At 42.4% G+C, this 13,568-nt stretch overlaps 1 protein-coding gene across 5 annotated transcripts in view; it reads right to left on the reverse strand.

Moving 5' to 3' along the window:
* Window positions 1–13,568, reverse strand: part of LOC106562102 (protein-methionine sulfoxide oxidase mical2b) — a 47,823-nt gene that overhangs the window by 33,163 nt on the left and 1,092 nt on the right. For 3 of the 5 annotated variants that reach the window (XM_014126691.2, XM_045689125.1, XM_045689124.1), the window contains exon 2: window positions 820–1,200. In XM_014126691.2, coding sequence (XP_013982166.1) covers window positions 820–1,080 — 261 coding nt within the window. In that variant the 5' untranslated portion in view covers window positions 1,081–1,200. Of the gene's footprint in view, window positions 1–819; window positions 1,201–13,568 lie in introns of those variants that run through there. The other 2 variants (XM_045689123.1, XM_045689126.1) reach the window with 1 other exon arrangement.

The raw sequence follows: 13,568 nt of genomic DNA on the forward strand, positions 1-13,568 counted from the left end.
TTTTTTCTAGTTTTTCAAGAGAAGGCCAACCGAACTGAAGCATGCTGACGCTTTAAGTGTGTGTGTGTGTGTGTGTGTGTGTGTGTGTGTGTGTGTGTGTGTGTGTGTGTGTGTGTGTGTGTGTGTGTGTGTGTGTGTGTGTGTGTGTGTGTGTGTGTGTGTGTGTGTGTGTGTGTGTGTGTGAGTGCGTGCATGCGCATTTGTGAACATACGTGTGTGAATACTGAGATGAACTTCGAGTTCTGTCTGATCAGAAGAACACACCTTCTCAGCTGTTTATATGCGCCAGCTGCAGTAAAGGATAGTAGCTGATTTAATGTGTCCTGACAGGTACAGTTTAAAGTGATGACCATGACGTTGCCTAAGTCACTACTCTCCCTATGACAGAGCACTTCTCTACTAAGGAAGGACAAACTACCGATTATCTAAAACCGATTACAGCCGGGTAAAATGCAGAGAATCAGTCACACCTGTCACTATTGTGACTTGAATCCTGATTAATCATAAGTCCAATGGGTCAGACCAGTCATACAACTCACAGCTACACAAAGAGAAGTGAAATGCATAACATTCATAAATATTACTTCCACATTAATATATTGGGATCTTATTTCAAACTACTGTAGAGTGTGCACTGTGCAGTCAAGACAATTTTCACGCTGATGGTCTTGGAGTTCTTTGTCTCTTTTGTCTCCAAAGACTTCCATGCAACAGAGCTCTGTCTACAGTGTGCAAATAACACCAGAGGTATATACAACACCTCTGTATGATGCAAAGCATGTGTCCTTTGAATGTCATGGTGAGTGGCTGTTAGCTTACCTTGGTGCCCACACAAGCCTGGCCCTTCTTGTACTCCTTGTGGCAGGTTCTCTTGTCTAGCTTGGTCCAGAGGGCTTTGGCCCTCCAGGATGTGAGCCTGGTCTTTAAACTACAGTAGAACGTCTCATGGTCCTGAGGGTCTAGATCCAGCAGCCTGCACAGGAGGTTGAAGGACTGCACGGTGCCCTTACAGGTGGAGGCCTGGATGAAGTTCTCAAACAGCTTCCCTGCCTGGTCCTTCTCCTCCTCTGTCTCCCCCATATTTCCCAGGAGGAGTGCAGGGTGCTTGGCTGGTGCTGGCTTGCCTTTCCTCCTCTCTCGCTCTCCCCCAGCTGTCTCAGTGGCTACTCCCACAGCCTGGCCCCCATGGTCCTGCCCAATCTGAGGAGGTACAGAGAAAACATATTGAGTCTGATGTCATCGCATGGCTTTTAGAAGTGTAGAATCCTTAACAGATGGAACTTTATGTAACATTGGGAAAAATAATTAAACAGTCAAATGTTGGACAGGAAAAGGCACAACCCTCGCTAACCATTCTTAGTTTTATTATGTAAGTTTAAAAGGTTGACGTTTCAGCCTTCAATGGCCTTCTTCAGAATAATCACAGAGGGAATAGACACGTTCATATTGGGCATGGGGAAGACAATTAGGGAGACAGTCAATTAACCAGCCTGCAACAATCACTGATTTTCTACAGAACTGGTTTCATTGCATTTATTTTACTTCATATCACTGACTTACATTTCCAGTGTAAGAATAGATGTGTTTGAGCTCTCAAAGAAAGCATTTTTATTTTCTGACAAACTAATACAGCATGCCATACTAACTGATTGTTTCTAGATAGATCTTGGGATAATGATTGTCTTCATTTCTAGTCAACAAAGGACTGTGGAAGAGTGCACATTTCCAAAAGTCAATGCCAAAGTTCAAAAGCTCAAAATAGAAACGTGTTTCAAAACATACAGTATTCCCATTTCTATGAACTAAATGAAATACAGGAGGTCATACAGTAACACAGAGAATATCAACACATTAATGAATCATGGCTTCCATCTACAAAGTACAGTGCATTTCATTCTAATGACCAAATCTATTGATAAAAATACCAGACAGCTCAGTGAGGTCAAACAGTTCGGTCCATGCCTGTTTGCACATCACTGACTTGGCACTAGTGGACACGGACATACTGCTAAGCAGGCAGAAAAAAGTGCTTGTCTTGTGGCTGAAAACTGGACAGAGGTAAATGTTTTTAATCTGCAGAACGGGGACACCTCCTACCCCTGGATATTTTTCCTAGAGTTGTAGACTGGTCTCATAGGTCTACATTACGTAGTAAATGTATATCTGGGACACTCAAATTAGTATGAGTGATATGCATTTTAACTAATTAGCAACTTTGCAACTACTTACTACTTTTTAGGTACTTTGCAATTACTTAGCATATTAGCTAACTCTTTTCCTAACCTTAACTCTTTTAGCTAACCCTAACCCTAACCTAACTCCTTACCTTAACCCTAACCCCTAAAAAACGAATGTTAGTATTAGCCACCTAGCTAATGTTAGCCAAAACAAATGTGAATTTGTAACATATTAGAGGTTTTTCAAATGCGTAACATATTGTACATTTTGCAAATTCATAACATATTGTACAAATTGCAATAGGTAACTTATCATACAAATTGTCATTCATAACATATCATACAACATCCACAAATGAATACATACCATACGAAACGTAACACATACTAAATGTAATGTCTCAAATTTTACGTTCAGAATAATACGAAATGCTCTGAGACCATGTTGAGAGTTGTGTCTTTTTTTTCGCTCCACTCTAGGATTTCAAAGCCATTGAATTCCCTATGATAATACTGATGTTTTGACAGGTCCGAATGATAAAAGTGAAACAGAATATTAGTTTGAGGACAACCTCTCTGTATCATTGAATGGCCAGGGTGGTACTCAGGCCACACCTTAACTGAGAGAGACTGAAAACTCTTCATTAATTATGATTGAGGCTTACATATGCTTACTTATACTTTTAGCATTACCCTCACGCACCATATATTGAAAAATAAGAAAAATAACCCATTCCCCTCTTTCAAAAACCACTAATCAAACATTTGAAAATCATGCCAGGAAATCCACACCAGAGCACAACATAAAAGCATAACATGGAAACCTCTCCTAAAAATATGGGAACTTAATGGGTGGGGACCATGGCTTCTGTGAGGTTTGGGAATAGCAGTCCTTTGCTATTCAAATCATCCATGGAGAGGGCTGGGCTGTGCTGGGCTTGGCCAGGGGAGAGGTGAGCCCAGCCCAGCAGGACCTGCTGCAGTGTCGTCCCCCACTCTCCACCACCCCAACTAACACCACAGGGTCTGGGGGAGGTACACTATATATACAAAGTGTGTGGACACCCCTTCAAATGAGTGGATTCGGCTATTTCAGCAACACCCATTGCTGACAGGTGTATAAAATTGAGCACACCGCCATGCAATCTCCATAGACAAACATTGGCAGTAGAATGGCCCATACTGAAGAGCTGAGTGACATTCAACCTGGCACCGTCATAGGATGCCACCTTTCCAACAAGTCAGTTTGTCAAATTTCTGCCCTGCTGGAGCTGCCCCGGTAAACTGTAAGTGCTGTTATTGTGAAGTGGAAACGTCTAGGAGCAACAACAACTCATCCGTGAAGTGGTAGACCACACAAGCTCACAGAATGGGGCCGCCAAGTGTTGAACCGCGTAGCTTCACTAGATCCAAACTGCCTCTGGAAGCAAAGTCAGCACAATAATTGTTCGTCGGGAGCTTCATGAAATGGGTTTCCATGGCTGAGCAGCCACACACAAGCCTAAGATCACCATGCACAATGCCAAGCGTCGGCTGGAGTGGTGAAAAGCTCACCACTCTGGAGCAGTGTAATCGCATTCTCTGGAGTGATGAATCACACTTCACCATCTGGCAGTCCGACGGACAAATCTAGGTTTGGCAGATGCCAGGAGAACTCTACCTGCCCGAATGCATAGTGCCAACTGTAAAGTTTGGTGGAGGAGGAGTAATGGTCTGGGGTTGTTTTTCATGGTTCGGGCTAGACCCCTTAGTTCCAGTGAAGGGAAATCTTAACGCTACAGCATACAATAACATTCTAGACAATTCTGTGCTTCAAACTTTGTGGCAACAGTTTGGGGAAGGCCCTTTCCTGTTTCAGCATGACAATGCCCCCGTACACAAAGCGAGGTCCATACAGAAATGTCGAGATCGGTGTGGAAGAGCTTGACTGGCCTGCACAAAGTTCTGACCTAAACACTATCGAACACCTTTGGGATGACTTGGAATGCCGACTGCGAACCAGGCCTAATCAGTGCACTAATGCTCTTGTGGCTGAATGGAAGCAAGTCCCCACAGCAATGTTCCAACATCTAGTGGAAAGCCTTCCCAGAAGAGTGGAGGCTGTTATAGCAGCAAAGGGTCATGTAGTGTATCTGCTCTGCTGCCTACTGGAGTTGGGCCGAGTGACACCACCTCTCATCTTCCACTGTGCAGCAGGTGTTGAGAGATCGATATGCCATCTGTCCATTAAGAAAAGTGTTATTATGTCACTGACACATGATAAGCAACTCCATATGGGAGGTGTTAGCTTGGAGCAAAGATACATGAGACTTGTCTTATGTTGTCAAGTCCTTGAACTAAGTCTTGGTTCTCAGACAGCTTTCAGTGATGCATTTTGGGAAACAACTCTAAATAGGCATACTTAAAGGAAACATCTTTAGGTATTTCTTTCATTAGTCCACTGTTGATACAGGCTCAAAATGTTTTGCATGTCAGCAGTCGAGTTTTCAAGAAATAGGATTTTCAAGAAGCAAAGTGTCACTCATGATGATACATTTTGGGACTGTATTACCATGGGCTAATTCAAAAAATAACAAAATACAGTTTGAAAGAATTTTTCCTGGAACATGAGCACTATTTGTGGTCACTGAAAACATGCCAGTTCTCATACAAACAAAATCATTCTATCTTACAGAATCCCGTTTGGCCCAAATTATCTGTATATTTTGCATCCTGTTTGCTGTTGTTGTTTCTTTGCCTTACAGTCATTCATCCTGGATAATGGGATGCCAGCTCGTATTGAGGACAATGTGGGAGGGGTGTCAACTTCTGTCCCCCAGGCTGATACACACACACCATAGTGACCCCCGGCTCCTGTCCCAGTGTCAGACACAAAACCCTATAGGCCTCTCTCTGGAGACAGTCAAGCCCCAGACTGCATTCCAACGCTACATGCCTCACATAGCACTGAACTGCTCTATCAACAAGGAACCAGAGGCAACGCCTACCGAGCTCTGTCGATGGTTCAACCAGTTATCCAATGGCGTGCTCATGACTCTGGGCCCATTCTGTAGGCTGTTATCAGTGTGTTTTGGTGATGTAATGTTTATGAGTGCTGAAAGAGGGCTGGGAGGGGCTCAGCATAGCATACAGGTGCTTTAATTAGCTTGGGGCAGGGTAAATTGTTTATGTAAAGGATGTATTATTATGCTGCTGTGGGGTAAGGGTGTTCCCTTTACCATGCAAGATGTGGTACAACACAACCAACATCTGCATTCACACCATTGTTGAAATAACAGCAAATGGTGAGAAAATCCTGAATGGCCCGCTTTGTCCTCTGGTTATATTGGACAAGTTAGATGTGACAACATGATGGTATTTGCAACCGTTTTTTCTGTATAGATTTCAAAACAAAAAACATAAGGGCTTCTGTTGAACTACAGTAAACAACCGCTTGGTCTACCACTAACAAGTAGCTGTACTCCCAAAACAACATTTCAGGAAGCAATTTTAATATGATGCAATCACAATATCAGACCATTTCCAACTAAGACATACAGTAACTACAACTTCTGTTTGGAAAGTTGAAATACAACCAGGGGTTTGTGCTCCAAGCTTCATGAATTGTTTAAAAAAAGCTACAGTATAAAGACCTGCTGGAGAGGTCTTTCTGTGTTGGTTAATGAAAGCTAGCACACACTGCCCTCACAGCGCCTTCGGAAAGTATTCAGACCCCTTGACTTTTTCCACATTTTGTTACGTTACAGCCTTATTCTGAAATTGACTAAACAAGTGTTTTTCCCTCATCAATCTACACACAATACCCCATAACGACAAAGCGAAAACAGTTTTTTAGAAATTTTGCAAATTTATAAAAAATAGAAAACAGAAATACCTTATTTACATAAGTATTCAGACCCTTTGCTATGAGACTCGAAATTGAGCTCAGGTGCATCCTGTTTCCATTGATCATTCTTGAGATGTTTCTACAACTTGATTGGAGTCCACCTGTGGTAAATTCAATTGATTGGACATGATTTGGAAAGCCACACACCTGTCTGTATAAGGTCCCCCAGTTGACAGTGCATGTCAGAGCAAAAACCAAGCCATAAGGTCAAAGGAATTGTCCGTAGAGCTCCGAGACAGGATTGTGTCAGGGCACAGATCTGGAGTACCAAATAATGTACGCAGCATTGAAGGTCCCCAAGAACACAGTGTCCTCCATCCTTCTTAAATGGAAAATGTTTGGAACCACCAAGACTCTTCCTAGAGCTGGCCACCTGGCCAAACTGAGTAATCGAGGGAGGTGACCAAGAACCTGATGGTCAATGACACAGCCCTAGAGTTCCTCTGTGGAGATGGGAGAACCTTCCAGGAGGACAACCATCTCACCATCACTCCACCAATCAGGCCTTTATGGTAGAGTGGCCAGACGGAAGCCGCTCCTCAGTAAAAGGCACATAACAGCCCGCTTGGAGTTTGCCAAAAGGCACCTAAACACTAACAAACCATGAGAAACAAGATTCTCTGGTCTGATGAAACCAAGATTGAACTCTTTGGCCTGAATGCCAAGCATCACATCTGGAGGAAACCTGGCACCATCCCTACAGTGAAGCATGGTGGTGGCAGAATCATGCTGTGGAGATGTTTTTCAGCGGCAGGGACTGGTTGACTAGTCAGGATCGAGGCAAAGATGAACATCCAAAGTACAGAGATATCCTTGATGAAAACCTGCTCCAGAGAGCTCAGGACCTCAGACTGGGGTGAAGGTTCACCTTCCAACAGGACAACGACCCTAAGCACACAGCCAAGACAACGCAGGAGTGGCTTCGGGACAAGTCAAGTCTCTGAATGTCCTTGAGTGGCACAGCCAGAGCCCGAACTTGAACCCGATCGAACATCTCTGGAGAGACTTGGAAATAGCTGTGCAGCAACACTCCCCATCCAACCTGACAGAGCTTGGGAGGATCTGCAGAGATGAATGGGAGAAACTGCCCAAATAAAGGTGTGCCAAGCTTGTAGCGTCATACCCAAGAAGACTCAATGCTGTAATCCCTGCCAAAGATGCTTCAACAAAGTACTGAGTAAAGTGTCTGAATACTTATGTAAACGTGATATTTAAGTTTTTTATTTGTAATAAATGAGCAAACCTTTCAACCTGTTTTTGCTTTGTCATTATGGGGTATTGTGTGTAGATTGATGAGGGGAAGAAAAAATATTTAATACATTTTAGAATAAGGCTGTAACGTAACAAAATGTGGAAAAAGTCAAGTGGTCTGAATACTTTCCCGAAGGCCCTGTATGGTCAGCTAGAAGAGCTGATGCTACATTGTCCCAGATGGAATCCCATGACCTCACCCATGATCTCCATCTGACAGCATGGAAAGGCAATCCGCAGGCAGAAAGCACCAACCCACAGAGCACCCGTAAAAAACACACATAAAAAAGAGAGCGAGAGAGAAAGAGTGTGTGAGAGAGAGAGAGAGAGAGAGAGAGAGAGAGAGAGAGAGAGCGAGAGACAAAGAGCAGACCGCGGCTGGGATCAATGGCCATTCCAAGCTGTTTTTATGCGAGCCTGGACGTTCGATTTCACCATACTGTACAGGTTTTAACAATCATACCTGTTTTTTAAATTACATCTGCCCATCTATGACTTGGCTAATGACTAATCCATTTGCAAACACTGGCTACTCATTTTATGCCTGTAATATCAAACAAACCATCCCATCACTGGTGCTTTCACAGCACAGCACAGGTGTCTCAGTTACCTGCTATTGTATTAGATAATAGTTCTCATAACTTTGCTATTTAAAGACACTTGACTCGTGACTCCGACAGAGTATACAAAAACTGAGGCAGAGCTATAGTACACAGTATATTAGGTATATCTCCTGAAGGTTATTCTGAGCTCAGGTAATCCAGTGCATGTTTCAGATGGATGAGTGCACAAGCTATCAGTTTCCAGAGGAGGAATTCCAGAGATGTGAAGTATGTACCTGTTACAGCTGGCCTGCCAAGGCAGAACAGCTAAAAGGAGCTAGCCAGAAACACACACTCCCTTAAATACACACATACCTGTATACGCATTATACTGTAAATCATCTTTTCTTTGAGAACAAAATAATTATTTAACCACTAGCTGTTTAACTAATGTTCTGGAATGTTTCATTTATTTAATTTGAGTTATAACCGACACTCTCATTAGCATGGTTGCTCATGCGCTTACATTCTTGATAAGAATCAAAATAGGTTTCATGTCCATACCACATGAGCCATCAGCTGTGACTTAAACCCCTCCTCAGTTACACATGCAGCTCCATGCATTGAGACTGGTAGTGGAGCACATTTAATGAGAAGAAACCCAAGTCACCTTAACACCTCACATAATTTATAACAACACCAGTGTCAGGTTGTATTAAGATTTGGTCTAATAACAACCAACCAGGCAATACATGGTCTAAGGCAGTAAACACTGACCAATAACTTAATAAGTGTGCCCATTACTACATCAGCCAAGGCCATAGAAACTGAGCAATATAGTACATACTGCTAGACCAGTAAAACACAAAACAATGACGTGATGTCCATCGTTATTGCTCCACACAGCCTCTAGCTATCAAAAAACAATGGGAAGCTGACGACTCAAAGGAAAGCAATGGGAGGGCTAGGAATGACACGTAATGCAGTTAATTACCGAGAGAACTGAAGGAAACCAGGAAGTAAGCCCTCAACCCCTGATAAGCAGACATTACACCTCAGAGCTGGACAACAATCTAAGAAAACCATATGTTCCAGCATCCCGCCAACAACTTTGCCTCTCTCCAGCCCTCATAACTCGCTTGTACGATCTCAACTCTATGAAACCTGGCTGTTTCTTCAGACAGCGGTGCCAAAGCAAAGGGACACGGTTAAAAACACTGCGTTATCTGGCAGGTCGCAGTGAATGTCATTCATCTAGAGAGGAGAAAAGAATGAATTTACACAGAAGCAGGTACTGGAGAGGTGAAGCAGCTGTCTGCCGTCTGGAGGCCTGTCTGACCCACGCAGTGTGTGTTAACCACATGTCCTCTTGGACTTGGAGAAAGATTTATCGGGACACACTTCAGACACACAAAGCACAGAAATAATGTCTGTCCAGCTATTTGAAGTTTGACATGCAGTATGTAATCCACTTGGCACATAATAGTTTGACCTCATCCAGCGACACATTCCTGTCTTCATTTCACACAAATAAATGAGCAAATAGCTGACAAACGCAGTGAACTCTCGCCATGTAAAAAGATCCCACACAAAGAATGCTCTGATGTTCTTAAATCAACATTGAAAAATCTTGGAAACACTGATGCCATATTCAATGCAATCATTACACCAATATACCATACAGTAACATGAGATCCTCACAATGTGATTGAGATTAAGACCCGTAAGGTGAGAAGTGACTGCACTCTGAAGGCAGATTTTTTTGGTAACTGACATTCCCCCAGACAGTCAGACAGACATTCAGTCAGCAGAAGCAATTGGATCCAAAGATCCTGTTCCATATTTCAGAATGGTACCGAGGGGTTTATATGACACTGTATAACCACAGGGAAGGAATAGTGGAGCCGGTAAGGCAGCTTTCAGGGAAGTCATGCTCAGAATACACAGGTGTCATGTTCCAGAGGAAAACAGCACATGTCCTGGAGGATAGCCTGACATCTGTATAAGACCACTCTACAAACATAAATACACTGTGTTGCTGACCACAATGAGAACAGCTCCATCAGTCCTGAAGGATCTGTGCCACTCTTCAGAAAAAGGACTGCTGGACTCTATCCATGACATTTGGTGACCATTTATTGTGATCATAGACACAATAATAGAGTGCTTAGGGGTTGTTGCTCTGTAAACCCAATTCTGCTTTAATCCTTACAGTAATTTCAGGGTAAAGAAAGTCATGACATGCCTCCAGCCAGTGGTGTAAAGTCATCTGATATGTGAATGTGTCTGTTTTCCTGTCCAGATCAAAGGGATGGAGAGCTGCCACTGTGAAACTGCCTTTGCTGGAGGTTAAAGCACAAGGACTGACTCAAACTGTCACACCCTGATCTGTTTCACCTCTCCTTGTGATTGTCTCCACCCCCTCCAGGTGTCGCTTATTTTCCCCAGTGTATTTATCCCTGTGTTTCCTGTCTCTCTTTGCCAGTTTGTCTTGTATGTTTCCAAGTCAACCAGCGGTTTTCCCGTTCTCCTGCGTTTTGCATTCTCCTTTTTCTAGTCTTCCCAGTTTTGACCCTTGCCTGTTTCTGGACTTTGTACCCGCCTGCCTGACCATTCTGCCTGCCTTGACCACGAGCCTGTCTGCCACTTTGTACCTCCTGGACTCTGATCTGGTTTTGACCTTTTTCCCTGTCCACGACCATTCTCTTGCCAACCCCTTTGGATTAATAAACATTGTAAGACTCCAACCATCTGCCTCCTGTGTCTGCATTTGGGTCTCGCCTTGTGCCTTGATACAAACTCCTTTTAAGTTCCCTTAATGACCAATTTCTGAGCTTGTACAAGCCAGGGGGAACTTGTTCATGTAGTCTAGTTGGCGATTTATATCCTAATGATGACTGAGGTGGTGGTTTAAGTTGGCAGAGCGGGGTCCTACTGAAAGGATCAACCATTTTAAACCATGCATAAATCCTGCAAGTGATTTGCTTTCTGAGCCTCAACCTCCCACGTCCTTTTTCTGTGCTGGAGCTGTTGCCTGGAAACATGTGCTCACTTCCACAGAGTGGCTCTAGGAAGGAAATAATGCGAAGAGGATGAAGAAAGTTCACACAGTTCTGCTCTGGGATATTGTGAATAAGCCTACAGACAGACCAGTCAGGCTGGAATACGGTGCTCATTTGGAATGATGTCTGCTGACTGACAGAGCCAGAAAAGTTTTGTTGATTTCAGCTTATTTTTCTTCTTTACTGTAGTGAGCCCTGAGAGAGTGACATAGCTCTGAATCCAAAGGCTTGGTTCATTTAAAACTAGTTATACTAGTTAAACCAGTTATACAATTAGATTAACCTATTTTGTATCTAATACATGTGTTTATTCCTTCACAACTAGGATCTTGCTGGGCCCAGCACAGGTCTTCTGGTGCCAGTGATGTGGGAAAGGAGGCTTAGCAGAGACAGCTCAGAGGTGAGTACAGTGGAGGTAGGAAGAAAACAGAGACACAGTTGTGCGATCTTAATTTGAGCCAGTTTGCTACAGCAGGGAAAGTATCCTGCAGCAATAGGAAATGTGAATTATTAAGTGGATGAGGGCTGGTGTGGCTAATGGTGTGGCTAAAATGCCAGGGCTGAATTTTTGTCCCAGTCCACCCCTGAAGCCTCGGCACAACCACTAATTACAAACTTAGAAGATGAAACTGGCTGCTGGCAGCATTTACATCTAAGTAAATTTTGACTAAATTACAAGAACAGCAGGTTCATGCTGAGATTGGGAAACTCCCTTAGGGGGGCAATTTCAGATATTTTGGCAACACACTAACTCTTGAGTTTTAACAACATTTGGGAATTTTCATGCAGACACATTAAAACATAATAAATCAGCGTGGATTTGATCTTTACACACCCACCCCCTCAATTAGACTAACTGTGACGTCTAGAGAGAGACCATAAACCTTCAGCATCTTTACATCTCTACATTCACTCCTGATATAAAGCCTTGTGATCTTTCTATAAATCTGCTTTTGGGGAGAGCAAGTCAAACCTGATGATTTATTCTTATTCCAGACAGCATAGGTATGGTGATAAAACAAGAGAAGAAAAATGAAGGAAGTGTACGGCTACAGATAAACTTTTGATTTAATGTCTGTTGTATACACTGCGCAAAAACATTGGCACTGAAGTAATCACATTTCTTTATGTTGTATAGTCTTGGGAAAAGGTTACATATAGAACCAAAAAGGGTTATATCGCTTGCTTCTTATATGGAACACCTAAAAGTTATATACAGTAGACCAAAGAACACATTTTTCTATGAGTATACTCCCATGGCTAACAGCAAGTGTATAAATCTTTCTGAACAATATTATTTTTACTGTTCCTTAACTTCAGTTGCTTTATAACACAAGAAATACTAACAAGATAGAATATTCCTGAGGAAATTCCAGCAAGACAGGAGAAAAATATTGTGTTTTTTGTTTGAGCGTGCAATGTTTATCGAATCCAGGGAGACAGAGTACTTAAATCACACATGGACAACCAATACCTGAGACAGATTCAGAGACAGACATGTGGTGTATTGAGATGTTGACACATACTTTATCAGTAAGGTAGTGAATCACAGAGTAATAAAGCAGGACTTTAAGTCTTACAGCAGTGTGAGGAAGAGCGTGCCATGTTTTCAACCGGCACAGGATGCACAGGAAATTATTGCTCATTCAAGAGGGGGTGGAAAATTACACGACTGTATGATTGCTGCTGCCTTCTCAAAATGTCCTTACTGAGTCACAGCTGCTCTCTCATGGCCAGATACTCACAGTGGCCTGTTTTCTAGAGTGACTTTGAGATCAACATAATCAGACAGATACGCCCACATTCTGTAGGTACACTTTCAAGAGTACCAAAATGAAAATGGACAATTCCATTCAGATTTCAGTAATCCAAAATGTGTGCTTATAACAGATTATATACTGTATCTAAATACCTTACAGATGTCTCTGAAACGGATCTGTGATCATCTGACCATGTGTGCTGTAACTAATGTGCCTCACCTGGGACAAAGAAAAATATAGCCTACTGTACAGTATTTATTATTTAAAGCCACAAGTTCAAAATCAAAATCAAACACAGGTTAGTGAGTAAGCTTAGAAATTCCCATAATTCTTATGAAAGGGGAACATTAATTCATCTGACAGAAACAGCAGCGCTAAAGCAGACAGACAGTGTCACAATACCTCTCCCTGTGTATTTGTGCCCCCCCCCAACGACACGCAAAGGGCCGTAAAGTTGTGTAACTCTGTATTTCACCACTAAAAGCTGCAGGGGGAGAAAATTCTCACTGGCTTGTGTAGACAGTAATATCTGTTGATATAAATACAATATAATGGAGCCTTTACAATATACTATGATTAAGAAAACAATAATCAAATAATAATATCGTTTTCCTTACTGTTTAATCATTGTCTTTCTCTTAATGTAAACACAATGTAAAGAAAATACCATGCCATGGTGGAAGCCTATACCATTGTAGAACTCAGCCAGATACATCAAGCGTAAAGGCATAGCCTGCCAGAGAACGTGAGGGGGGTCAAAACTGAACATATTTAAAAGAGATCTTAATACACACCTTTTTAGCTTTGCTTTTCCTTAGGGTGCTTTTTCAGTCTTTCACTTTGTATTGTTATTATTTTGTTTTTTATCCTTTTATGTTTGTGTAGGAAAT

This window comes from Salmo salar, chromosome ssa11, assembly GCF_905237065.1.
Source record: "Salmo salar chromosome ssa11, Ssal_v3.1, whole genome shotgun sequence".
Lineage (NCBI taxonomy): Eukaryota > Metazoa > Chordata > Actinopteri > Salmoniformes > Salmonidae > Salmo > Salmo salar.